The 26,049-nt window shown below is 42.3% G+C and overlaps 1 protein-coding gene across 6 annotated transcripts in view; it reads right to left on the reverse strand.

Annotated features, from left to right (window-relative positions):
- The window catches only part of mpv17 (mitochondrial inner membrane protein MPV17), a 138,258-nt gene that overhangs the window by 34,149 nt on the left and 78,060 nt on the right, over nt 1-26,049 (reverse strand). For 4 of the 6 annotated variants that reach the window (XM_048531859.2, XM_048531857.2, XM_048531855.2 and 1 more), the window contains one exon: nt 15,921-25,243. In XM_048531859.2, the coding sequence (XP_048387816.1) occupies nt 25,163-25,243 (81 nt within the window). In that variant the 3' untranslated portion in view covers nt 15,921-25,162. Of the gene's footprint in view, nt 1-147; nt 342-15,920; nt 25,244-26,049 lie in introns of those variants that run through there. The other 2 variants (XM_059645471.1, XM_048531858.2) reach the window with 2 other exon arrangements.

Consider the following 26,049-nt stretch of genomic DNA (forward strand, 5'->3'; position numbering starts at 1 on the left):
TACCATCTAAGTTAAAATAACATTTACTCCTCCTTCCTAAAAGGCGAGTTGAATAATAATCACAAAGCTGGTGAAACTCTGACACAAATCTTGTTGTAGTTGTTGAGGCAAGAAGAAAACAAGAAGAGTAGATGCTTTCTCACTTACCTGGAGAGAGGGAACGGTAAAGGTGTCTTCAGCTGGACAGAATGGATCATTGGCAGCGGCTGTTTGCTGGCACTTTAACTCCAGGGGATCCCACAGTGCTTATATAACATCCAGGAGAATTGGCTGACGTCAGTGGCTCCGCTTGTAAATGGGTTGAGACATTACATAGAACAGCGATTGTCTGTCAAGTCCAACTGAAATAGGATATTAAATTATATAATGCAAGCAGAGATGACACATTTGCCCTCTGAAGAATATCTATGAAAATTTAACAAGCCCAGAAACTAAGGTGCAAGGTTGCAGCAATTTAAGAGTGTTATTTACAAATAAACCAATAATTTGTTTTTTTATAATGTATAATGTTTGATCAATCATCCATATTTAATGCACAAGTGTGAATTGGAACTGGACTTCTTGACAGTTTAATGTTGCATTTTTTTTTAAACCTGAAGACAACCAAAGCTGAACTCCGAGATAATGGGAACTGCAGATGCTGGAGAATCTGGGCTAACAAAGTGGGGAGCTGGATGAACACAGCAGGCCAAGCAGCATCTTAGGAGCACTAAAGCTGATGCTTCGGGCCTAGACCTGAAACGTCAGCTTTATGCTCCTAAGATGCTGCTTGGCCTGCTGTGTTCATCCAGCTCCACACATTGTTATCAAAGCTGAGCTCCAGTTGGGAACACTTGTCGAGTAGCCAAATGATGCAGACCAGATTGTCCTCAGTTCCCTTCTTGGTTCGCAGCCCAATCAGCTGAACTCCGCCGTGATTGCAGTGAGAGACGTGGTATCCTTGGCCAATTACTTTCATTGATGTCTCAGATCATTTGTCAATGTATAACCTGAATAGTTAGGGTCACAATAACTGATACTTGTGGAACTCCACTAGTCAATGGCTGCCATCTCCATGTTTTCCCCCCACTCTCTGCCTTCTGTCAGTCAGCCAATCCTCTATCCACGCTGGCACCTTGCCCTAAAATCATGGACTTTTTAAAAATTAACAGCTTCCTGTGTGGCACTTTGTCAAATTCAAATAAATCATATCCACTGGTTCTCCTTTAACTTGCTCATTACCTCCTCAAAAAATTCTAACAAATTTGTCAGACAAAATCTTCCCTTGACAAAGCCATGCTGACTCAGCCTTACATTACCCTGCACATCCACGTACTCTGCAATCTCATCATTAATAATGGACTCTAAAATCTTACCAATCACTGAGGTCAGACCAACTGACCTATAGTTTCTTCTATTTCCCCCATTTTTAAACATTGGTGTTACATTATCCATTTTCCATGGGACATTCCCGAGCTCCAGTAATTCCAAAAAGATCACCAACAATGCCTCTACAATCTCTTCTGCTGTCTCCTTCTGAATGCTTGGGTGTAATACCCCTGGTGTGGGTGAGTTTTCCATTTTCAGACCTTTCAGATCTTGCAACACCTTCTCCTTAGTGATGGCCACTACACTCACATCGGAGCCCTGACTGTTAATGTTCTGGTGTCTTCTATGTAAAAATTGATACAAAGAACCTAGTCAGTTCCTTTGCCATTTCTTGTTCCCATTACTACTTCTATGGCCAGAAGTCACACAACACCAGGCTATAGTCTGTAGGAGCAAATTACTGCAGGTGCTGGAATCTTTACTGAAAATAACAAATGCTGGAAATCACAGTTGGTCAGACAGCAGGCTAAGACTTCAAAGCTTCACTTCAGCTCTGATGCAATATACTAGACACAAAACGTTATCATGCTCTCTCTCCATGAATGCTGTCTGAACCGTTGTGATCACCAGATTATAGTTCAACAGGTTTATTTGAAATTACAAGCTTTCGGAGTGCTGTCTCTTTATCTCACGATGGGGTGCTGCTCCAGAAGCTTGTGATTTCAAATAAACCTGTTGGACTATAAACTGGTGTCGTGTGACTTCTGATTTTGGCAAGCCCAGTCCAACACTGGCATCTCCACATCATGGCTACTTCCATAGCCTCATTTTCCACTGGTCCAATGTCCACTAGAGTCAGAGATTCGTACAGCACAGAAACAGGTCCAACTCATCCTTGCTGACCAGGCATCCCAATCTGACCTAGTCCCAGTTGCCAGGATTTGGTTGATAAGCCTCTAAAACCTTCCTTTGAAAAAAAATATCACTTGTGGATGTGGGCATCGCTGGCTGGCCAGCATGTCTTGCCCATCCCTAGCTGCCCTTGGTGGTGAGCTGCCTTCTTGAACTGCTGCAGTTCATCTGCTGTGGGTGACCCACAATGCCATCAGGGAGGGCATTCCAGCATTTCGATCCAGCGACAGCGAAGGAACGGTGATATATTTCCAAGTCAGGATGGTGAGTGGCTTGGAGGAGAATTTGAAGATGGTGGTGTTCCCATATGTCTGCTGCCCTTGTCCTTCTTGATGGAAGGGGTTGTGGGATTGGAAGGTGATGCCTGAGGATTTTTGGTGAATTTCTGCAGTGCATCTTGTAGCTAGTATGCAGTGCTGCTACTGAATGTCAGTGGTAGAGGGAGCGGATGCTTGTGGATGTAGTGCCAATCAAAGGGGCTGCTTTTTCTGGGTGGTGTCAAGCTTCTTGGGTATTGTTGGGGCTGTACTCATCCAAGCAGGTGGGGGGTATTCCATCACACTCCTGACTTGTGTCTTGTAGATGGCGGACAGGTTTTGAGGAGTTGGGAGATGAGTTACTCGCCATAGTGTTTCTAGCTTCTGAGCTGCTCTTGTAACTGCTGTGTTTATGCGGTGAGTCCAGCTGAGTGTCTGGCCACTGATAACCCGCAGAATGTTGACAGTGGAGGATTCTATGGTGGTAACACCACTGATCATCAGGGGGTGGTGGTTATTGTCTCTTATTGGTGATGGCATTTGTGTGGCATGAATGTCACTTGTCAGCCCAAACCTGGATATTGTCCAGATCTGGTTGTATTTGAACATGGGCTGCTTCAGTATCTGAGGAGTTGTGAATGGTGCTGAACATTGTTTGCCGATGATTGCACATCACTGCGTCTGACCTTATGATGGAGCGAAGGTCATTGATGAAGCAGCTGAAGATGGTTCGGCTTAGGTCACACCCTGAGGAACTCCTGCAGAGATGTCCTGGAGTTGAGATGACTGACCTTCAACAACCTCAACCATCTTCATGTGTGTTAGGTATGACTCTAACCATCAAAGAGTTTGCCCCCGATCCCCTGTTTTGCTAGGGCTTCTGGATGTCACACTTGGTCGAATGCAGCCTTGATGGCAAGGGCTGTCTCTCTCACCTCATCTTGGAATTCTTATTTGCATACCCATACAAGGCGCTTTTAAATGTCATTATTGTACCCACTCCACTTTCTCTTGCATTCTACACATGCACTACTCTCTTCATGAAGAAATTACCCCTCGTCATTTCATTTTTAAATATTTCCTCTCTCACATTAAATGTAGTTTTACATACTTCCATTCTAGTAAAAAATATTGGCTATTCACCATATCTGCGCTTCTCATGATTTTATAAAACTCTATAAAGTCACCCCTCAGACTAAAGCCCCAGTCTATTCAGCTCTCCCTATAACACAAACCCTCAAGTCTGAGAAACATCTTTGTAAATGTTTTCTGCACCCTGTCCAGTTTAAATACATCCCTCTTATAGAAGGGCAACCAGAATTGTATGCAGTATTCTAAAAGTGGCCTCACTAATGTCTGTACAGTCATAACTTGACATCCCAACTCCTGTACTCAATGTTCTGACCAATGAAAGTAATTGTGTCAAATGATTTCTTCACACCCTGTCTACCTGTGAGTCCACTATCAAGTAAATATGCACCTCCACCCCTAGGTCTCTTTGTTCAGCAACAATTCCCAGGGCCCTACCATTATTGATATAAGTCTTGTCATGGTAAGCCCAAACAAAATGCAACACCTCACATTTATCTAAATTAAAATCTTTTTGCCTCTCCTCAGCTCATTGGCTCATCTGATCAAGGTCTTTTTGTGCACTTAAATAATCTTCTTCACTGTCCACTACACCACGTATTTTGGCATCATCTTTACTAACCATGCCTCTTTTTATTCATATCCAAATTACTTAAAAAAATGTCAAAAAGTGATGAACCCCTGGTCACAATCCTCCAGTTTGATATGCAACTCTCTGCCACCGCCCTCTGCCTCCTACCTTCAAGCCAATTTTGTATTCAATCATCTAGCTCCTCCTGGATCCCATACGATCTAAATTTACAATGTGGAACCTTGTCAAAATCTTTGCTGAAGTTCATACAGACAATGTCTACCATCCTGCCTTCATCAATCTTCTTTGGCCCCACTTCAAAAAACTCAATCATGTTTGAAACAGGAATAGTTCTTGCTTTGCTGTAATAAACGGCAATTTGATATTGGGCATGAATGACGTAGTTTGATGCAAAAAGTGTTAACTCTGAAAGGCGGAGGAACACTTTACAATAGTGTGCGCAAACTATTGGAACCACCACAATAACATATTCAACATTCTGTAAATCCAACTTCTCACAAGTTGGAAAACTGAGGACTGTAGGTATGTAAAACATAATTATCTCCATGTTCTGATGGTTTCAAGAGCTACTTGTGTGTGGTGGTGTTCCTGTATGTCCCAAGTTGCCCATGTCCTTCTGGTTTCTTGTTTAAATAAAATTCTGAGCAGCAAATTACATCTCTTTTTGGTATTGATTAATTTCAATCTTTCCCTCTTATAGATATCTAAAAATCTCTTGCAATCTTCTTTTATATTACTAGCTAGCTTACTCTTACATTTCATTTTCTCCCCACGTGTTGATTTTTTTTTAAAGAGTTACCCTCTGCTGGTTTTTTTAAAGACTTCACACTAATTATCACCACATTATTTTTTCTTTTGCTTTTATGTTGTCCCTGACTTCCCTTGTAAGTCACAGCTACCTTGTCGCCCCTTAGCATGCTTCTTTTCTTTCAGAGTGAATTTCTGTTGTATCTCCAAAATTAACCCCGAAAACTCTGGCTGCTGCTGCAGCAACACCATCTTCACTTCTGACCCCGCTCCCCCCACCTCCAATCGACTCTGATCAGCTACTCCCTCCCTTTGTATTTACCTTTACTCAATGGTAATACCGTTACATCTGATTCCAGATTCTCCCTCTCAAACTGCAGGTTAATATCTATCATATTATGGTCACTCCTAGGGTTTCCTTCACCTTAAGCTGCCTAATCAAGTCAGCTGCATATCACCAAATCCAGAACTGATCCCTAGTGGGCTCTACTCTTTAGCACAAGCTTCTCTAAAAGCTATTTTAAAATTCCATGAATTCCTTTCCTTGAAATTCACTAACATTCTGATTTTCCCAATCCATTCGCACATTGATTATTGTAATACTGTCTTTCGTACATACCTTTGCTACTTCCTTCCCTACATCTCAACTACTGTTAGGAAGCCTGAACACAACACTAATCACGGTATTAAAACGTGAGGCTGGATGAACACAGCAGGCCAAGCAGCATCTCAGGAGCACAAAAGCTGGCGTTTCAGGCCTAGACCCTTCATCAGAGAGGGGGATAGGGTGAGGGTTCTGGAATAATTGGGGAGAGACGGACCGAAGATGGAGAGAAAAGAAGATGGGTGGAGAGGAGAGTATAGGTGGGGAGGGGATAGGTCAGTCCAGGGAAGACGGACAGGTCAAGGAGGCGGGACGAGGCCAGCAGGCAGGAGATGGAGGCGCGGCCTGGGGCGGGAGGAAGAACAGGCCAGGGAGGCAGAGACAGGCCAGACTGGCCCCGGGATGCAGCGGGCGGAAGGGAAGAGCTGGGCCGGCTCCGGGACGCAGCGGGGGGAGGGGAGACCCCGAAGCCGGCGAAGTCCACACCGGAACCCTGCAGCCCTTTTGCCCCGGGCCGCGCCTCCATCTCCTGCCTGCTGGCCTCGTCCCGCCTCCTTGACCTGTCCGTCTTCCCTGGACTGACCTATCCCCTCCCTACCTCCCCACCTATACTCTCCTCTCCACCCATCTTCTTTTCTCCATCTTCGGTCCGCCTCCCCCCCTCTCCCTAATTATTCCAGAACCCTCACCCCATCCCCCTCTCTGATGAAGGGTCTAGGCCTGAAACGTCAGCTTTTGTGCTCCTGAGATGCTGCTTGGCCTGCTGTGTTCATCCAGCCTCACATGTTATTATCTTGGAATTCTCCAGCACCTGCAGTTCCCATTATCACTAATCACGGTATTTTTTTTCTCTTTGCTGTTCCTCAAGTCCACCCACAAAGATTCTACACCTTCCAACTTTATTTCATTTCTTGCTATCAATTTAACTTAATTTTTTACTAACAAGGTAACCCTGTCCCCTCTATTTATCTGCCTGTCTTTTTGGTAAGAGGTGCATCCTTGGGATATTCAGTTCCCAGCTCTGACTCCCTTGCAGCCATGTCTCTGTGATACCCACAACATTGTACCTGTCAATTTCCTCCTGCTCGTTTGGTGAGTATACTTTGTTTCGTATACTGTGTGCATTTAAGCACAATACACTCAGACCAGTATTGACTACTGCCCCGACTCATAGTTGTTCCTTCATCTGCTGTGTCTAAAGTTAAGTTCTGGACATCTTCTATACTCTTTTACTAGTTGCTCTGGAAACTTTAATAACCTTTGCTGAGCTCTCACCTCCAAACCTTTCCCATAACTTTCCATGCAAGTGGAACCACCCTGCCTAAGGCATGATTTATCGTAAAGCCCAATCCAAAGACCTAGTTATGCATTTTTCCAGGATTCCCAGCAGGATTCATGTTGAGTCTGTCCCTTTAGAACAGCTCCCTCCTTCCCTGGTTCTGGACCCAAAGTCCCATGAATTTGACAGCCATTTCTCCCACATCAGTCTTTGAGCTATGCTTTTACCTCTTTAATATTGCTGACCCTGAGCCAATTTGATTGTGGCTCAGGTATTAATCTGGAGATAATTACGTTTTTCGGTTCAACTTTTTAAATTTAGCCTTTATCTGTTCACATTCCCTCAGTAGAACATCTTTCCTCTTTCTACCTATATCATTGGTCCTTACTGGGTCTTTCTCCATGAACTCCCAAGTTTCTGTGCCAGCCATAGAACATAGAAAAGTACAGCACAGCACAGGCCCTTCTGCCCACAATGTTGTGCCGTGGAATAACCCTCATCCAAAAATAAAATCACCTAACCTACATTCCCCTCAATTCGCGGCTGTCCATGCGCATGTCCAGCAGTTGCTTAAATGTCACTAATGATTCCACTTCCACGACTATCACTGGTAAACTGTTCCATGCGCTCACAACTCTTTGGGTGAAGAAGCTCCTTCTGATGTCTCCTCTGTACCTTCATCCTAACACCTTAAAACTATGGCAGTCAATCCTGTCTTTGGGGAAAAGTCTCTGGCTATCGACTCTATCCATGCCTCTCATTACCTTGTTCACCTTGATCAGGTCAGCTCTCTTCATCCTTCTCTCCAGAGAGAAAAGTCCGAGTTCAGTCAGCCTCTCCTTGTAAGACAAGCCCTCCAGTCCAGGCAGCATCCTGGTAAACCTCCTTTGCACCCTCTCCAAAGCCTCCACATCTTTCCTATAATAGGGCGACCAGAACGGGACACAATATTCCAAGTGTGGTCTCACCAGGGTTTTGTAGAGCTGCAGCATAACCTCGTGGCTCTTAAACTTGATCCCTGTGTTAATGAAAGCCAAAACACCATATGCTTTCTTAACAACCTTATCCACCTGGGTGGCAACTTTGAGCTATGCACTTGAACACCAAGATCCTGCTGTTCCTCCACACTGCCGAGAATCTTGCCTTGAATCCTATATTCAGCCTTTAAGTTCGACCTTCCAAAATGCATCACTTCTCATTCATCCAGGTTGAACTCCATCTGCCATTTCTCAGCCCAGCTCTGCATACTGTTAATGTCTCGCTGAAGCCTACAATAGCCCTTGATACTATCAACAGCACCTCCAACCTTTGTGTCATCAGCAAACATACTAACCCACCCCTCAACCTCCTCATCCAAGTCATTTATAAAAACTACAAAGAGCAGAGGCCCAAGAACAGAGCCCTGCAGGACACCACTCAGCACTGACCTCCAGGCAGAATACTTACCATCTACAACCACTCTCTGCCTCCTGTCAGCCAACCAATTCTGAATCCAGACAGACAAATCACCCTGTATCCCATACCTCCTGACTTTATGAATGAGCCTGCGGTGGGGAACCTTATCAAATGCCTTGCTGAAGTCCATGTACACCACATCCACTGCTCGACCCTCGTCAACCTGTCTCGTGACTTCCTCAAAGAACTCAATAAGATTTGTAAGGCATGACCTGCCCCTCACAAAGCCATGCTGACTCCCTTTAATCACGCTATGCTTTTCCAAATAGTCATAAATCCTATCCCTCAGAATGCTTTCCAAAATCTTGCTGACCACAGATGTAAGACTGACTGGTCTGTAATTTCCAGGGATTTCCCTATTCCCTTTCTTGAAAAGAGGAACTACATTTGCCTCCCTCCAATCTTCTGGTACGACTCCTGTGGCCAGGTGAGACACCCTGAACCCAGGCAACATAGCCTTCTGGGCTATTGACTGTGGTCACAGCGAACAGTGACTATTTTCTTTACAATACTATCCCCATTTCTACATTTCACACTCTTCCCCCCACCCACTGACTCCTTGTACCACGGTGCAATGGTCAGCTTGCTCATCTTTCCTACAGTCCCCACTCTCAATTATGTAAGTGCAAGTTTCTTAAAACCTATTTGTTAAGCTCAAGATCTGAGGCTCCTTCAGCATTACCTTCTGGATCCCTCTATCTTCCTCACTTATAGTCACACCCTCCTATTCCTGACCACTGACCAAATTTGAAGTAGTTAATCAAAGAAGTCGAACTGTCTGCTGAAACCCAGTGTCCAGGGAACTCTTCCTTTCCTTGACGTGTTGTTGTGTTCAAAGCTCAGAAGCCAGGACATCAGCTCTGAATTGTACTTTGTCAAGCAACCAAAACTTGCTACAGATTTGATCACTATGGTTCACAAGAGTCCATCAGCTCCCACATCATGCAGTTACAACACTGAGTAGCCAAACATCTCTATTTTAGTTACTTAGTTTTTAATTTAACTTCTTAAAATTTTGTATTTTAGTTTGTAGCCTGTAAATATTTTCCCTATTTACTGTCAATCTAAAGTAACCTTTAATAAAGAGTCAAATTAGTAGCTATCACCAATGAATGAACTTAGGATTGACCGTGAGTTCTCTGTCTTTTGCTGGCGCACTGATCCTGGGCTTCAATATATCTTGCTAAAAACATTTTAAAAACTATGAGCCAAAAACACATGCAAAAAAGCACCTCTATGCACCAAATTCCCATACTTGCTCCAAATTCCCAGAACTGTATACTCAGTCAGGCTGCATTTCACTTTGGATGGGATCTCTCATTCCTGATGATCATTCATCACTTTGCACTGTTCATCTTGTGAAATAATTGAGGGTAACTACAGCACATTTTCACTACATAGAGCAAGCAAATTTGACCAATGGCAAGAATTTAACATGAAAATTATTTACAACACAGAAGACCATTCAGCCAGTTGCATCGATGTCAGCTTTTTGTGGAGCAATCACATTCAAATCTGCACTCATTCACCCACAATATACCTAGTTAAGCAATATCTTCACTTTAAAATTCTCATCTTTGTTTTCAACATCCCTCAATGGCATTGATCTTCCTTACTCCTGAAAGTTCCTCGGTCCAGACTATCCTCCAAGATGTGCACACATCCTTAGTTCTCATCTCCTGCATATGATGGTAATGACTAAACAGCAAGAATGCCATATTAATTTCTTTCCACTTCTCACTAGACAAAGTTAAGCTCAGGGAGTCCTGTCCCTGTTCACCTCCATTCTTCCCTCATTGGCTCTTATCTTGCACACTACTTTTTTTACTCTTTACTCCCATCTACTACCAATATTCTCACTCTGGTGATTCCAATTTACATTTTCCAATCCTCCTTCTCTCCCCTTCTCATTCCTCCCATCTTACATATACCTCCCTCTTCACCTCTCACAGTGAGGACTAATTCTTTCCCTTTAATCCATAACACTAGCTTGTTTCTCAGGAACAAAAACAAAGTTGCTGGAAAAACTCAGCAGGTCTGGCAGCACCTGTGAAGGAAAAACAGAGTTAACGTTTCGGGTCCAGTGACCCTTCCTCAGAATTTGCTTTTTTTAAAAATTCATTTGGGGGATGTGGGCATTGCTGGCTGGCTGGCTGGCATTTATTGCCTGACCCCAGTTGCCCTTGAGAATGTATTGTTGAGCTGCCTTCTAGAACCGCTGCAGTCCACCTGCTGTGGGCTGACCCTCAATGACATCAGGGAGGAAATTCCAGAGTTTTGACTCAGCGATAGTGAAGGAATGATGATATATTTCCAAGTCAGGATGGTGAGTGGCTTGGAGGGGAACTTGGAGGTAGTGGTGTTTCCATATGTCTGCTGTCTTTCCTCCTAGATGGAAGTGGGCATGGGTTTGGAAGGTGCAGCCTGAGGATCTTTTGTGAATTCCTGCAGTGCGTCTTACAAATAGTACATACTGTTGCTACTGAGTGTCGATGGACGATGGAGTCGATGCGTATGGATGTAGTGCCAGTCAAGTGGGCTGTTTTGTCCCAGAAGGTGTCAAGCTTCTTGGGTGTTGTTGGGGCTGCACTCATCCAGGCAAGTGGGGAGCATTCCATCACAGTCCTGACTTATGCCTTGTAGATGGTGGACTGATTTAAGGAGTCAGGTCATCAGTTATTTGCCACAGCATTCCTAGCTTCTGACCTGCTTTTGTAGCCACTGTGTTTATGTAAGTCCAGTTGAGTTTTCTGGTCAATGATAAACTCCACCACCTCCCCCCGCTCCCCAAGATATTGAAAGTGCAGGATTCAGTGATGGTAGGTAGCACTGTTGAATGCCAAGGGATGGTGGTTAGAATGTCTTTTATTGGTGATAGTCATAGCCTGGCATTTGTGTGGCACAAATGTTATTTGCCACTGCCAGCCCAAACCTGGTTATTATCCAGATCTGGTTGCATTTGAACATGGGCTGCTTCAGTATCTGAGAAGTTGTGAATGGTGCTGAACATTGTTTGCCGATGATTATACATCTCCACGTCTGACCTTATGATGGAGGGAAGGTCATTGATGAAGCAGCTGAAGATGGTTAGGCCTAGGACATTCCCTGAGGAACTCCTGCAGAGATGTCCTGGAGCTAAGATGACTGACCTCCAACAACCACAAACATCTTCCCATGTGTTAGGTATGACTCCAACCATGGAAGAGTTTGGCCCGTAATGCCCATTGATTCCAGTTTTGCCAGGGTTCTTTGATACCACACTTGGTTGGATGCAGCCTTTATTCAAGGGCTGTCTCTCTCACCTCACCTCTGGAATTCAGCTCTTTTGTCCATGTTTTGACCAAGGCTGTAATGAGTTCTGGAGCTGAGTGGCCCCTGGTGGAACCCAAACTGTGTGTCATTGAGCTGGTTATTGCTAAGCAGGTGCTGCTTGATAGCACTGTTCATGACACCTTCCATCACTTTACTGATGATCAAGATTAGACTGCTGGGGCGGTAACTGGTCAGGTTGGATTTGTCCTTCTTTTTATGTACAGGATATACTTGGGCAATTTTTCACAAATTGTCCGGTAGATACCAGCATTGTAACTGTATTGGAACAGAACAGGCTAGGGAAGTCTTAAGTTTGGGAACGCAAGTTTTTAGTACTATTGCTGGATTGTTGTTCGGACCTGTAGACTTTATGTCTCCAACTGTTTCTGGGCATCACATGGAGTAAATTCAATTGACTGAAGACTGGTATCTGTAATGCTGGGGACTACTGAAGGAGGCCAAGATAGATCATCCACTGAGCACTTCTAGCTGAAGATTGGTACAAAAGTTGTAGCCTTATCTATTGCACTGATGTGCTGGACTCTTCCGTCATTGCGAATGGAGATATTTTGGAGCCTCCTCCTCCAGTGAGTTGTTTATTTGTCCATCACCATTCACGACTGGATGTGCCAGGACTACAGAGCTTAGATCTGATCTGTTGGCAATGGGATGGCTGTGCTCTGTCTATCACTTGCTGCTTTCACTATTTGACATCCAAGTAGTCCCGTTTCGTATAACTAGGTGCAGTGCTGGATGAGCACAGCAAGCCAAGCAGTGTCAGAGGAGCAGGAAGGCTGATGTTTCAGGCCTAGATTCTTCAACAAGGTCCAAAACATCAGCTTTCCTGCTCCTCTGATGCTGCTTGGCCTGCTGTGTTCATCCAGCTCTACACTTTGCTTTCTCACATTCTCCAGCAGCTGCAGTTCTTACTACCTCTAGTCCTGTTTGGTAGCTTTATAAGGTTGACACCTCGTCTTCAGGTATGCCTGGTGCTGCTTCTGACATGCCCTCCTGCAGTCTCACTTGAACCAGGGTTGATCCCCTGGTTTGATGTTAATAGTTGAATGGGGAATATGCTGAGCCATGAGGTTAAAAATTGTGCTGGAGTACAATTCTGCTGCTGTTGATGGCCAATAGTTTCTTATGGATGTCCAGGTGAGTTGCTAGATCTGTTTGAAGTCTGTCCCATTTAGCACAGTCATGTTGATAAACAACACTATGGAAGCTAGTCTCAATGTGAAGGTGGGACTTTGTCTCCACAGGGACTATGCGGCGGTTGCTCTTCACAATACTACCATGGACAGACGCACCTGCAGCTAACAGATTGGTAAGGATGAGGTCAAGTATGCTTTTTCCCCTCTTGTTGGTTCCCTCACCACCTGCCACAGAAACAGTCTAGCAGCTATGTCCCTTAAGACCCGACCAGCTGCAGCTGTAGTACTGTCGCCTAACCACTCTTGGTGAAATCCCCCACCCAGAAAACATTTTGTGCCCTTGCCATCCTCAATGCTTCCTCTAAGTATTGTTCGACACGGAGTACCGATTCATCAGCTGAGGAAGGATGGTATGTAATAATAGTAGGTTTCTTTGTCCATGTTTAACCTGAAGCTATGAGACTTCATGGGGGGTCTGGAGTCAATGTTGAGGACTTCCACATCAACACCATCCTGACTATACCACTTGCCGCCTCCTCTGCCAGGTCTGTCTGTCAGTGGGACAGGACATATACAGCGATTGTGATGGTGGTTTCTGGGAAATGTCAGCTTTAGAACATAGAACATAGAACAGTACAGCACAGAACAGGCCCTTCAGCCCACAATGTTGTGCCGACCATTGATCCTCATGGATGCACCCTCAAATTTCTGTGACCATATGCATGTCCAGCAGTCTCTTAAATGACCCCAATGACCTTGCTTCCACAACTGCTGCTGGCAACGCATTCCATGCTCTCACAACTCTCTGCGTAAAGAACCTGCCTCTGACATCCCCTCTATACTTTCCACCAACCAGCTTAAAACTATGACCCCTCGTGCTAGCCATTTCTGCCCTGGGAAATAGTCTCTGGCTATCGACTCTATCTATGCCTCTCATTATCTTGTATACCTCAATTAGGTCCCCTCTCCTCCTCCTTTTCTCCAATGAAAAGAGACCGAGCTCAGTCAACCTCTCTTCATAAGATAAGCCCTCCAGTCCAGGCAGCATCCTGGTAAACCTCCTCTGAACCCTCTCCAAAGCATCCACATCTTTCCTATAATAGGGCGCCCAGAACTGGACGCAGTATTCCAAGTGCGGCCTAACCAAAGTTTTATAGAGCTGCAACAAGATCTCACGACTCTTAAACTCAATCCCCCTGTTAATGAAAGCCAAAACACCATATGCTTTCTTAACAACCCTGTCCACTTGGGTGGCCATTTTAAGGGATCTATGTATCTGCACACCAAGATCCCTCTGTTCCTCCACGCTGCCAAGAATCCTATCCTTAATCCTCTTTCTTGAAAGAGTTCAGAAAACCAGACATTTCTCCAATTTTGGCACTGACCTCCAGATGCTTGTGAGAAGGAATTTGCAGGGTGGACACAGCTGTTTCTACTGTTGTCTTTTCTGGTGCCCAGGTCAATGCTGTGGGATCAATCCAGCTTCATTTCTTTGAGACTTTGTAGTGGCTGGTACAACTGAATGGCTTGCTAGGCCATTTCAGTTGATCTCAATATAACAAGTGACTGCACTTCCCCACATGCAACACCACAAGATCTTGCCTGTACATTATTTAAAATTGCATGCAATAACAAGTACTGTCACAAACTTCAATGTTTAAATACAATTTTTCAGTAATTCTTCATTCACAATCGTAGCCAACCGAATTATATCACAACTTAATGTTCTTCTTCATAACTTATTTGACATAGCAGAAAAAACTGTGTATGTAGAACAAATAAAAGCACATGATCAAGTTAAGTGCATGTGTGGCAGTGTATTACTGTCTGGGTGGACTGTTGGGCATTTCTGAGCCAACATGTACACTTGCATGCATGCTGCTGTCTTAAGTTATGGAATACCATTGGCTGAGGCTCCAAACTTTTTCCCTAGGAATCTCTCTAGCCCTCCAACGTCAGCAACATCCTTGTAAATCTTTTCTGAACTCTTTCAAGTTTAATAACATCTTTCACAGGGCAGGAAGGCCAGAATTGAACGCATCATTCCAAAAGTAGTCTAACTAATGTCTGTACAGCTACAACTTGAAATCCCAACTCCTGTTCTCAATATACTGACCAGTAAAGATAAACCTTCCAAACAAGATAGTAAGAACTGCTGATGCTGGAGTCTGAAATAACAGAGTGTGGAGCTGGAGGAACACAGCAGGCCAGGCAGCATCAGAGGAGCAAGAAAGCTGACATTTCAGGTTGGGACCCTTCTTTAGAAATGCTGAAGATTGGTCCCGACCCGAAATGTCAGCTTTCCTGCTCCTCTGATATTGCTTAGCCTGCTGTATTCCTCAAAGCCTTCCAAATGCCTTTTTCAGTACCCTGTGTATCCGCAACTCCATTTTCAAGGAACTATGAACATGTACTTTATTTGGCAATACTCTCCTGGGCCCAACCATTAAGTGCATATGTCCTGCCCTGATTTGCCTGACCAAAATGAAAATTGACCCTAATCTCCCACATCACGCTACTAAAGGCCAACTCTGCACTATTATTTTCTGTGGCTTCTATGATGTATTACTGTCGAGTAAACTGCAAATGTTCCTGAGCATTACTTTGCGAATTAATTCTTTTTCAATGTTAGTGCACATTGTAAATAATTATCTTAGAATCTTAGTATCCCTACAGTGTGGAAACAGGTCCTTCAGCCCAACTAGTCCACACTGACCCTCCAAGAATCCCACCCAGACCTTCCCCTTATAACCCACCTAACCTACATGTCCCTGAACACCACGGGCAATTTAGCACAGCCAATCCACCTAACCTGCACATCTTTGGACTGTGGGAGAAAACTGGAGCACCCAGAGGAAACCCATGCAGACATGGGGAGAATGTACCACAGTCACTCAAAGGTGGAATTGAACTCAGGCCCTGGTGCTGTGAGGCAGCAGTGCTAACCTCTAAGCCACCGTGTCACTGTAAATATAGAAGCTCTAATGTATTCAAACACTGCTGTCATCTTCCACGATGTTCATTATCACGTGGAAATAAATGTCTTCCAAAATATGAATCTTTTGTTTTCATTGGTTCAAATAAGCCACCAATTAAATAAAAGAAACCGACCATTTTATGAGTGGTAAATATGAATGCATAATTTAAAGTTGTGAGCCAGGCAATTGAAGCACAATCTCTTTATTATAGAAAATATCAAAGCACTATGCCATTTACACCAGAACGATTTGCAGACAATTAAAGAACAACTCTTTATAGTAATCAAAGGTTGCCATAATATAGAACTTTGATACTTCTAATTTTCCCATCAGTGGAGGGAACACCTCTCAGATCAATTGGCCAATAGTTCAGAGATGCATCAAATATTTTTTCAAAATTATTGTTTTAAAAGGGAAGGGTTAATACGTAAAGGAACTTTCACATTATAACAACTACATCCCTGATAAGTGCAGTCAATGGAAACTATATGGTTTACAAAGCATATGTGGTGGTACTGTGGAGTCAATGGACTATGTAGATATTGGTTGCAGACTTTTGCTCTTTTTAGTTATTTAACAAATCTTTTGTTGTGATTATGGTTGCACTTCAGCACACTCAATGGACAATAGGTGCAGGAGTAGGCCATTCGGCCCTTCGAGCCAGCACCACCATTCATTATGATCATGGCTGATCATCCACAAATCAGTATCCTGTTCCTGCCTTATCCCCATAACCCTTGATTCCACTATCTTTAAGAGCTCTATCCATCTCTTTCTTGAAGGCATCCAGATAGTTGGCCTCCACTGCCTTCTGGGGCAGAGCATTCCGTATATCCACCACTCTCTGGGTGAAGAAGTTTTTCCTCAACTCTGTTCTAAATGGCCTACCCCTTATTTTTAAATTGTGTCCTCTGGTTCTGGACTCACCCATCAGCAGAAACTTGCTTCCTGCCTCCAGAGTGTCCAATCCCTTAATAATCTTTAGCACAGCCAATCCACCTAACCTGCACATCTTTGGACTGTGGGAGAAAACTGGAGCACACAGAGGAAACCCATGCGGACAATCAGATCCCCTCTCATCCTTATAAACTCAACTGTATACAAGCCCAGTTGCTCCAATCTTTCAACATATGATAGTCCCGCCATTCTGGGAATTGACCTCATGAACCTATGCTGCAACCCTCAAATACAAGAATGTCCTTCCTCAAATTTGGAGACCAAAACTGCACACAATACTCCAGGTGCGGTCTCACCAGAGTCCTGTACAGCTGCAGAATGACCTCTTTGCTCCAATACTCAATTCCTCTTGTTATGAAGGCCAGCATGCTATTAGCTTTCTTCACTGCCTGCTGTACCTGCATGCTTGCTTTCATTGACTGATGTACAAGAATACCCAGATCTCGTTGTAGTTCCGCTTTTCCTAACTTGACTCCATTTAGATAGTAATCTGCCTTCTTATTCTTGCCACAAAAGTGGATAACCTCACATTTATCCACATTAAACTGCATCTGCCATGCATCTGTCCACTCACCTAGCCTGTCCAAGTCACCCTGTATTCTCATAACATCCTCCTCACATTTCACACTGCCACCCAGCTTTGTGTCATCAGCAAATTTGCTAATATTACTTTTAATGCCTTCGTCTATATCGTTAATGGATATTGTAAACAGCTGCGGTCCCTGCACCGAACCTTGTGGTACCCCACTGGTCACCGCCTGCCATTCTGAAAGGGACCCGTTTATCACTCGTCTTTGCTTCCTGTCAGCCAGCCAATTTTCAATCCAAGCCAGTATTTTTCCCCCCCAATACTATCTGCCCTAATTTTACTCACCAATCTCCTATGCAGGACTTTATCAAAGGCTTTCTGAAAGTTCAGGTACACTACATCCACTGGTTCTCCCTTGTCCATCTTCATAGATACATCCTCAAAAAATTCCAGAAGATTAGTCAAGCACGATTTCCTCTTCGTAAATCCATGCTGACTCTGACCTATCCTGTTGCTGCTATCCAAATGAGTCGTAATTTCATCTTTTATAATTGACAACCAGCATCTTTCCCACCACTGACGTCAGGCTAACCAGTCTATAATTTCCCGTTTTCTCTCTCCCTCCTTTCTTGAAAAGTGGGACAACATTAGCCACCCTCCAATCCGCAGGAACTGATCCTGAATCTATAGAACATTGGAAAATGATTACCAATGTGTCCACAATTTCTAGAGCCACCTCCTTAAGTATTCTGGGATACAGACCATCAGGTCCCAGGTACTTATCAGCCTTCAGACCTAACAGTCTATCCAACACCATTTTCTGCCTAATATAAATTCCCTTTAGTTCGTCCGTTACCGTAGGTCCTTCAGCCACTATTACATCTGGGAGATTGGATCTGTTTCACTAGGGAAGACACAAGCAAAACGCTCTTCTGATCTGTGGGCACCTGGCGTGGAAGGGTATGGCAGGTCAGAGGACCTCCTCATGGATTTGACCCTAGGCCTAGCCAGGTTGGCTATAAATGTGTTCAGGAAGCTGATTGTGCACAGGATCATCTCTGCTGACTGCCTTCCCCCTTTCAGTTACATTTGAGCTCAAATGTTATTTGACAGGGAATACATGATATTTGTTAATGTTCTTGATGCCTTTAGAGAGAGCAAGAGAGGTGGATCGGGTCGGGGATGCAGTGGCTTATTTCCCCCTTCTCCCCAACTTCATTTGGATTTTGTTCCCTTCCAACTCCATTTTGATTTAATTCCTTCCTGCTCTTCCTACCATGCCCCTTCTCCACACAAGGCTTCTGTTTGCTTTTTGTGGTGCAGTGGTTATCTCCTTATCTCTGAGCCAAGAAACCTGGATTGAAGTCCCACCTGCTTGAGAAGTTGTAAACCATGTCTGAAGATGTTGTTTGTAAAAATAGGTTAAATAAAAAAAAACTTGAGGGCTCTTGTAGCACAGTGGTAGTATACCTTCCCCTGGGCGGTTAAGCTTGGGTTCAAATAATAACATCTGTGAACAGGTTGATTAGGAAAAATAAATCGAAAGAAAGGCATCTGTTGGAGGGCTTTTGGAGGTGTGGTGGTAGTGTTCCTCCTCTGAGCCAAGAGTCCAGGGTTGAAGGCCCACCTGCTCCACAGGTATGGATAATTCTGAAAAGGTGGTTTCAAAAAAAGGGGGAAAACTAATACAGCTGAGGGTCAAGACAATGGGATGGAGGTTGAATGGGAGAGCAAGGATGAAGAAAGAGGAGTTTGAAGGTAAACGTCCTAGTGCAAAGTTGAATAGTGTGCACAAGCAAGGCTTAAATACAGCATGCGCAGGGTTTAAATGGAGGAGTTGAAGATTGAGACAGTTGCAAACAGAAGTCAGACATAGGGCATGGGGAAGTTAAAGAAGCAGAAAGACGACAGAGGTTAGAGAGAAAGAGTAGATTGAGGAGAAGGGAAAGGAGTTTGAAGAGAGGTCAGCGCTTGTACAGAGTTTGTCGAGGCTGTTGAGAAAAGAGTTGAAGTTGACGAGGGAAAGAACGCTGAGGTTGACAAAAGAATGGAGGTTGAAAAAGATTTGAGGCTGAGTTTGAAAAGAAAGAGAGGTTGAAGAAAGGATAAACGAAGGTTGAATAGTGAACACAAAAGGTTGAAGGCAAAGGCAGCACTCAGGCTATTGTGAAAACAGCATGTTTATTTTGCTGTATTTTTGATTGTGCATTGAAATAAGAAAAGGCCTGTTTTAACACCGAAGGCTGGGGAAGGATTGCTGCACTTCTTAAAACAAGTAACTGTTATTTTTGTTCATCTATGACACTGGCTGGCAGGCATTTATTGCCTGTTCCTAGTTGCACTTGAGAAGGCAGTGGTAAGCTGCCTTCTTGAACATCTGCAGTCCATCTACTGTGAGCACAGCCACAATATCTTTAAGGAGGGACTTCCAAATTTTGACCCAGCAACCGTGAGGGAACAGCGAGATAATTCCAAGTCAGGATGGCGAATGGCGTGGAGGAGAACGTGCAGGTGATGGTGTTCCCATTTATCTGCTGTCCTTGTTCTTCTAGATGGATGTGGTTGCGGACTTGGAAGGTGGTGTCTAAGGATCTTTGGTGAATTTCTGCAGTGCATATTCCTGCCATTAGACATCAGTGGTGGATGGTGTGGATGCCTTTGGATATAATGCCAATCAAGCAGGCTGCATTGTCCTGGATGGTGTTGGCCAGGAGGCTGGAGAGAGAGAGAGAGAGAGAGAGAGAGAGAGAGAGAGAGAGAGAGAGAGAGAGAGAGAGAGAGAGAGAGAGAGAGAGAACCAGCCGCCGACATCCTGCTGGGAACGCTCGATGTAAAACTGCTGACACACATAGGAAAAACAACTTGTGAACTGAGAATAACCTGAGTCCAGGTGCTGGCCTGAGCTAATTGAAACCAGTTGGTATCCACCAAGTTCTGCAAGAAGAAAGAAAGATAAGATAATGCAAAAGCCTTCTTTGGGCAAGGAGCAATGAGGTAATACTACCTAAGTCTCTGATCCAGGGCCAATAAGGCCCTGCGATATTCAGATGAGCCTAAGCCAATGGGAAGGAGACAGCATGACTCGACAGAGATAAGAGAAAGAATTAAAAAAAATTCAGGGCACTGAGTCAGAGAAAACACCGGAGGCCAACCATCACGTAAGTAGGCCCTACATTAAGGACATGTCGACGACACAGAGTACGGCACTTGGCCAGCTACAGCTCTCGTTAGCAGTAACAATTATCCTGACTGGGTATTAGCTTTTATATTCTGTGACTACATGGGGAGTGTCAGAGGATACTATTGGGTTTATAAACAGGTTCTTGTTCAGTTCTGGGCAAGTACATAAGCTCTAGCTTGTAATAAAATATATAAGCAACACATGGCTTGTTTAACACATTAGTAAAGAATTTGTGAAGTTTTGTGAAGCTTCTCCTCTCTGTACATCCCTGCAAACAGCAACTGGCAACTGACAGATTCATACGACTTCTAACAATGGTATCAAGGTTTTTGAATATTGTTGGAGCTGCACTCATCCAGGGAGGTGGGGAGTATTCCACAGCCTTATATTGAAAACGCAGGATAATTGTTGTTCAAATAGTTCTACTATCCAGCTATTGATAATATATTGTGCGTATACATGAAATTGGCAGAACATATGGGAACATGGAAAATGACTGATAAAGAGGCATGTTACAAGACTAAAATTTCATAAAGACAAGGATGTTAGATGGAAGGAAAACTGAATGCCTAAACGGACCTGCACCTTTGATGTCCATAAGGTTTTGAAGGACCATTACGTCAGGTTAGAGAAGAACAAAAAGGATATAAATCTTATGTTTTGTTCTTTATCACATACTAGGTGGTATAATATTTTTGAAATGACGTTGTTTAAAAGGATGGAGTCACATTTTAAAACCTAGAACTGTGGAAGGTATTGTTGCACTTTGAAAATACATTACTGGAACTTATTGTGATTTATGTTTACACTTTCCAAATAGTGGTTGGGATGAGATAAGACAAGACAACATGGCACAACGGTGCATGTGCAGAGACAGATCTGATCAACAAGGGCACTTATCCATTATGCTACTGTGGCTTGATATCAATGGCAGAGATCATTAGCATGATGGCAACTCTGATTGGTTTCTGGGCAGTTGAACAGCTTGTGTGTGAGTGTGAGAGCAGAGCGAGAGAACAATACAGAGGCAGGTCAATAAACTGTAAGAAGCAGGCTGTCTCTCTGCAGGAAATGCAACTGAAACCTAAAGAAAATGTTTTTCTTTTCCCCACCAGTTGCTGTTGAGCTGTTGCTTTCAATGAGAAACTCAGACTTTATAATTAATGTGCCAACTAACAAGCATGGAGGCCGAGCAGAAGACAGTGAAGATCAAAGAAAGGGACAGCAAAAGTTGAAGATTATTTGGGATTCAGCATCAGTGTGTAGTTACAGTGCAGAGAATGAAGAATGCACAGAAGTGCAGGGGAGGTGGCAAGAGAAGGAGGGAATGAGGGAGGGAATGAGGAAGGGAGGGGAGGTGGCAGGAGGGAGGGAAGGTGGCGAGAGAGAGGGGGAGGGAGAGAAAATGGCGAGAGAGGGAGGGAGGGCTGGTGGTGGCGAGAGAGGGAAGGAAGGAGAGGGGGGCGAGAGATGGAGGAGAGGGTGAGGGAAGTTGGCGAGGGAGGGATGGGCAGTAAATGCTGACCTAGCCAGTGACATCCACATCTCGAGTGAATTAGTAAGTCCAGGCCAGAAAAAGTAACCTGACCAATATGAAGTTGACCCATGAATGAGATTAAAAAAAGTCACATTCTGTACTCATTGGAGATATCTGGGTAAACATCAAATGAGCTATGACCCGAATTCCCCATTTCATGTAACTTGTACTTTGTAGTAAAATGAAATGAACTGGATCTACTGAGAAACCCAACTGAAATGATAATCTAATTGTGGTTTTCACTGTCGGTGAATAATTTTGGGCTGTAAGACTTAATTGAGAAATTATTCACCAGTGAAAACCACAATTAGATTGTCATTTCTCCACATCATGCATTACAAATGTATAGAACGTAAGTTTTGAAACAGCATCATTGCTATCTTTTGATAGGGAACAGTATTGTGGAAAATTTAGGAACTTTACTTATTCCAAATGAAGAAAAAGTATTTTAAAGGATAGAATGAATGAACCACAGGGTATTTTAAACTGAATGTATTAAATTAACACAAAGAATAAGTATGTTTTGTTAGGTGTGTGTTGAAAGTAAATTCACCACAATACTCAAAGCAATCTACATTTGTTTTGAAGTTCAATAATGTCATTGGGTTGAAATAAAATATTTAATGTAGTTTTTAGTATAAAGATAATCTTTTTAATTTAATAACTCTAAATTTGTAACCAAATAGTACAAAGAATTCTCTGTAGATCACAAGTTTAGTATATTTTAAATTAAAAACAGTTCATTAAACTATGCGAAGAAACTATTTAAAACTTATAACTTACTGCTTTTCAAACTGTAAGAACATGGTTAATGTCGATACAAAATGTTTAGTCAATGGTCCAAATTTTAGCCTCTGAACTAGTTTATCAATCTTAGTCTCAATCAGGCAGGAAAGGCAGCACAAAGGTCTTTACTTTACTAACTTTAGGTCTTTACTAACAAAAAAAATATAGGGAAGGGTTCCAGTTACTGATCACATCAACTGACCTTCACTGAATGCTTTTGAACATCAATGACAGTTTACAAAAATGAAAGAACCACAAATGCTGGAAATCAGAAACAAAAACAGAAATTGCTCATAAAACTCAGCAGATCTGGCAGCATCTATGGAGAGAAATCAGAGTTAACCCTTTCGAAGAAGGATCACTGGACCAAAAATGTTAATTCTGATTTCTCTCCACAGGTGCTGCCAGACCCACTGATTTTTCCAGCACTTTCTGTTTTGTATGGGTGACACTTTGGAGGATCAGTCTGTCAATACACATTACCTGAAATTATTTGGGAAACTGGATAAGTGATAATAATACAGGAGAACACAGTAACCTGTGGAAGTGACCCGGTATGAACCAACAGATCCCGATTAATGCCTTGCTAACGAGTTACTTTGAATGGGGTCAAATCGGGTGTAATAACTTTAAGATGGAAATATGGAACAAGCGACAAAACACAGGAATACCATATTTACAGAAGGCATGAAACACAAAATAGTCAATGAAGCATTTAAACATCCAACTGAAGTTTAAAATAAACACAATCAGATCTGCTGAGAGCCATGACATCCAGCACAGAGATCATGTTCAAAAGAATTTAAGAAAACATTTAAATATACTGTATTTAGGAAAACAATCTAGGGATTTCTACATTTAACGTTATACTTTGTGACACAAAAACTCACCAGATTCAATTGATGTGGCCAGGTGTAGTTGCAGTAACCTAATGTTGAACTTCAGCAAATTTGTGGCAAATAACGATCAATGAAATATATTTAATTGTACATCTAAATTTGCATGGAATTACACAATGTAACTTTATGGCCTAAGAAGAGGGCTTCCCAATGAACTAAGAAGTTTAGCGAAGGCAAAGAGAATGGATTTGTACAAATTGTAGCAGTTATTAAGTGTAAATGATTAAACAAAATATATCCCTAAAAATATCTAAATGTTCCATTGATGCCTGTTCTCAATTTTATTAGAGGTTGAAAATTTTAATATACCTATCCAATGTATTTTATTTTTCTATTTGAAAAATTTATATCCTGTGACCAGGCATCTTCAAAATATGTGCATTAATTTAAACTTTGCTCCTCTTCCAAAATATCCATCATTAATATGTTAATGACTGGCAGCAACATTCACCATTGGGCGATTAATTAATTTTTATCTGATGCTAGATATTTCTAATAAGTTGGGGCAACGAGGAAAATGTTTACTGAAGTTATTGTGCATAAGGACTGACAATAAGTTCATACCATTATGGAAGGTGCCCATTCAGTACAGAAATTAATTAGGTAGCAAGAGATAGATGATATATTTATATATAGCAAGCTGGGAGGTTGATGTAGAGTCTCCAAGGTTGAGGCTTTAAGAGTTCAAATTAATCATATTAAGTGTAAGCTTCGTTTAGAACTGCTCAGACATAGAGCAGACATGAGCAATTTAACTGCACACAAAGACATAACCATGAAAATATATGTAAAAGTAGAAGATTCAATAAGGTTATAGGAAGATATCTGCCGTAAATGGGAACCTGGTGGCATTTTTAACAGACCTGGTCACTGGACATGGGCACAGGAGAAGCTTGATTAATCTTAATCAAGACATTTATCTTATCTGGGGACTGGTCCAGCCTTCTAAAGAGACACTGATGCTGTAATTGTCTCGTACTGTTTATAGTCACATGGCAAATAGTACACTACAAAATGCATCACTGAACATTCTCTTATAATCTGTATTTCTTTACACATATTGTAGAAGATAGCCTTTGTCTGTTTGAAACACTTACTTATCTTGTACAGTATAACTTGAAACACTACCTTTTCCAATTTTAAATGCATAAGCTTCTAAAACGTGTGCTTCACTCAAAAAACAGATATCTATAAACCCAAAAGAAATATAGTTTCACGAAACTATTTTGTGCACATTCAGTATAAATTTAATGCAAGGCACTTTTGTTGAATTGTTTCAAGTATTTGAGATCTTAGAATGTTTTCCAGCATTTTCACTGCTAAAAAAAAAATCAACCATCCACTTTGTATTAGAAACTGCATTCTTAACATCTGAGTTGGAGAAGAGGAATTGTTACTTCAACCTATGATATTGGAAATATCTAATGTAAACAAAGCTAAATGAATGTAAGTCTCAGAATATTACTTCAGGATGACTGCAACAGCATTACACCACAATGTTAGCATTTCAGTAAATAGAAAGTTATGTCAAGTAGATCGAAAAAACCCATCAGTATTTCTGTTTTGTGACAAAAGAGATTAATTAATCAGATAAATCTTAAATTCTGTTTGCCTTCCATGAGAGGTAGGTATTCCATATCAGAGCAACAACTTGAATTAATGGCACCCTGTGTTAAATGAAAATAAAGACAAATAATTTCAGTAATCTATTTCCCCATTCCTTCAGAAGCTTTACCATGCAGTAACTTGTCAAAACACTCCAGTGAAATATAGAACTGCATGCATTTGTGGTACTTACCTGCTAAATGCTCACCAAAAATGTCAAGGCTGCTGCAAACTAGAGTAAGCAATTCTTCAACAATGTGATATGTCCTAATAGCTACCAAACACCTTTATGGAATGAAAATTAACCTGAGAAGTGTGCAGACTTATTGTTTCTTATTTAAGATGCGAAACAATTTTTGAAGATATTTTCTTTCTTTCAATCACATCTTTCTATTTCATGATTCTTTACATGATTTGGAAAAACACTCAATTTTCTAACTTGCATTTTAATCAACATTCCCCAAGTTCTGCATATCTCAGCAGGATTGTTCAATAGTTTGGCCATTGTGATGCATAGTTACCTTCCCTGTTCACATGGGTCCCAGTTATTCTGTAAAGGATTGTTTAGGATTTCTAATTACAGCAAATTGCGGTGCAAAAATCCATGTATAATCTGTGGACAAGTGTCAAATATAATTAACTGTCAGCACTGCCATGTGTGCCAGGGCAATTTACAATGCAAAAGCAATTCTTTTCTTGTATGGCAGTAAAACTTCATTTAGAATAGCAAATATTAAATATTTTCGCTTTAACAAATGGGCCTCATGACGGTATTTAGAGCACCAAGATGCATCAGTGTAACAGTAATGTACAATCTTCTTTCCAATGAGTTTTTTTTCAAAATTTAACTGGTGTTGTATACAGAATA

This window comes from Stegostoma tigrinum, chromosome 4 (assembly GCF_030684315.1).
Source record: "Stegostoma tigrinum isolate sSteTig4 chromosome 4, sSteTig4.hap1, whole genome shotgun sequence".
Lineage (NCBI taxonomy): Eukaryota > Metazoa > Chordata > Chondrichthyes > Orectolobiformes > Stegostomatidae > Stegostoma > Stegostoma tigrinum.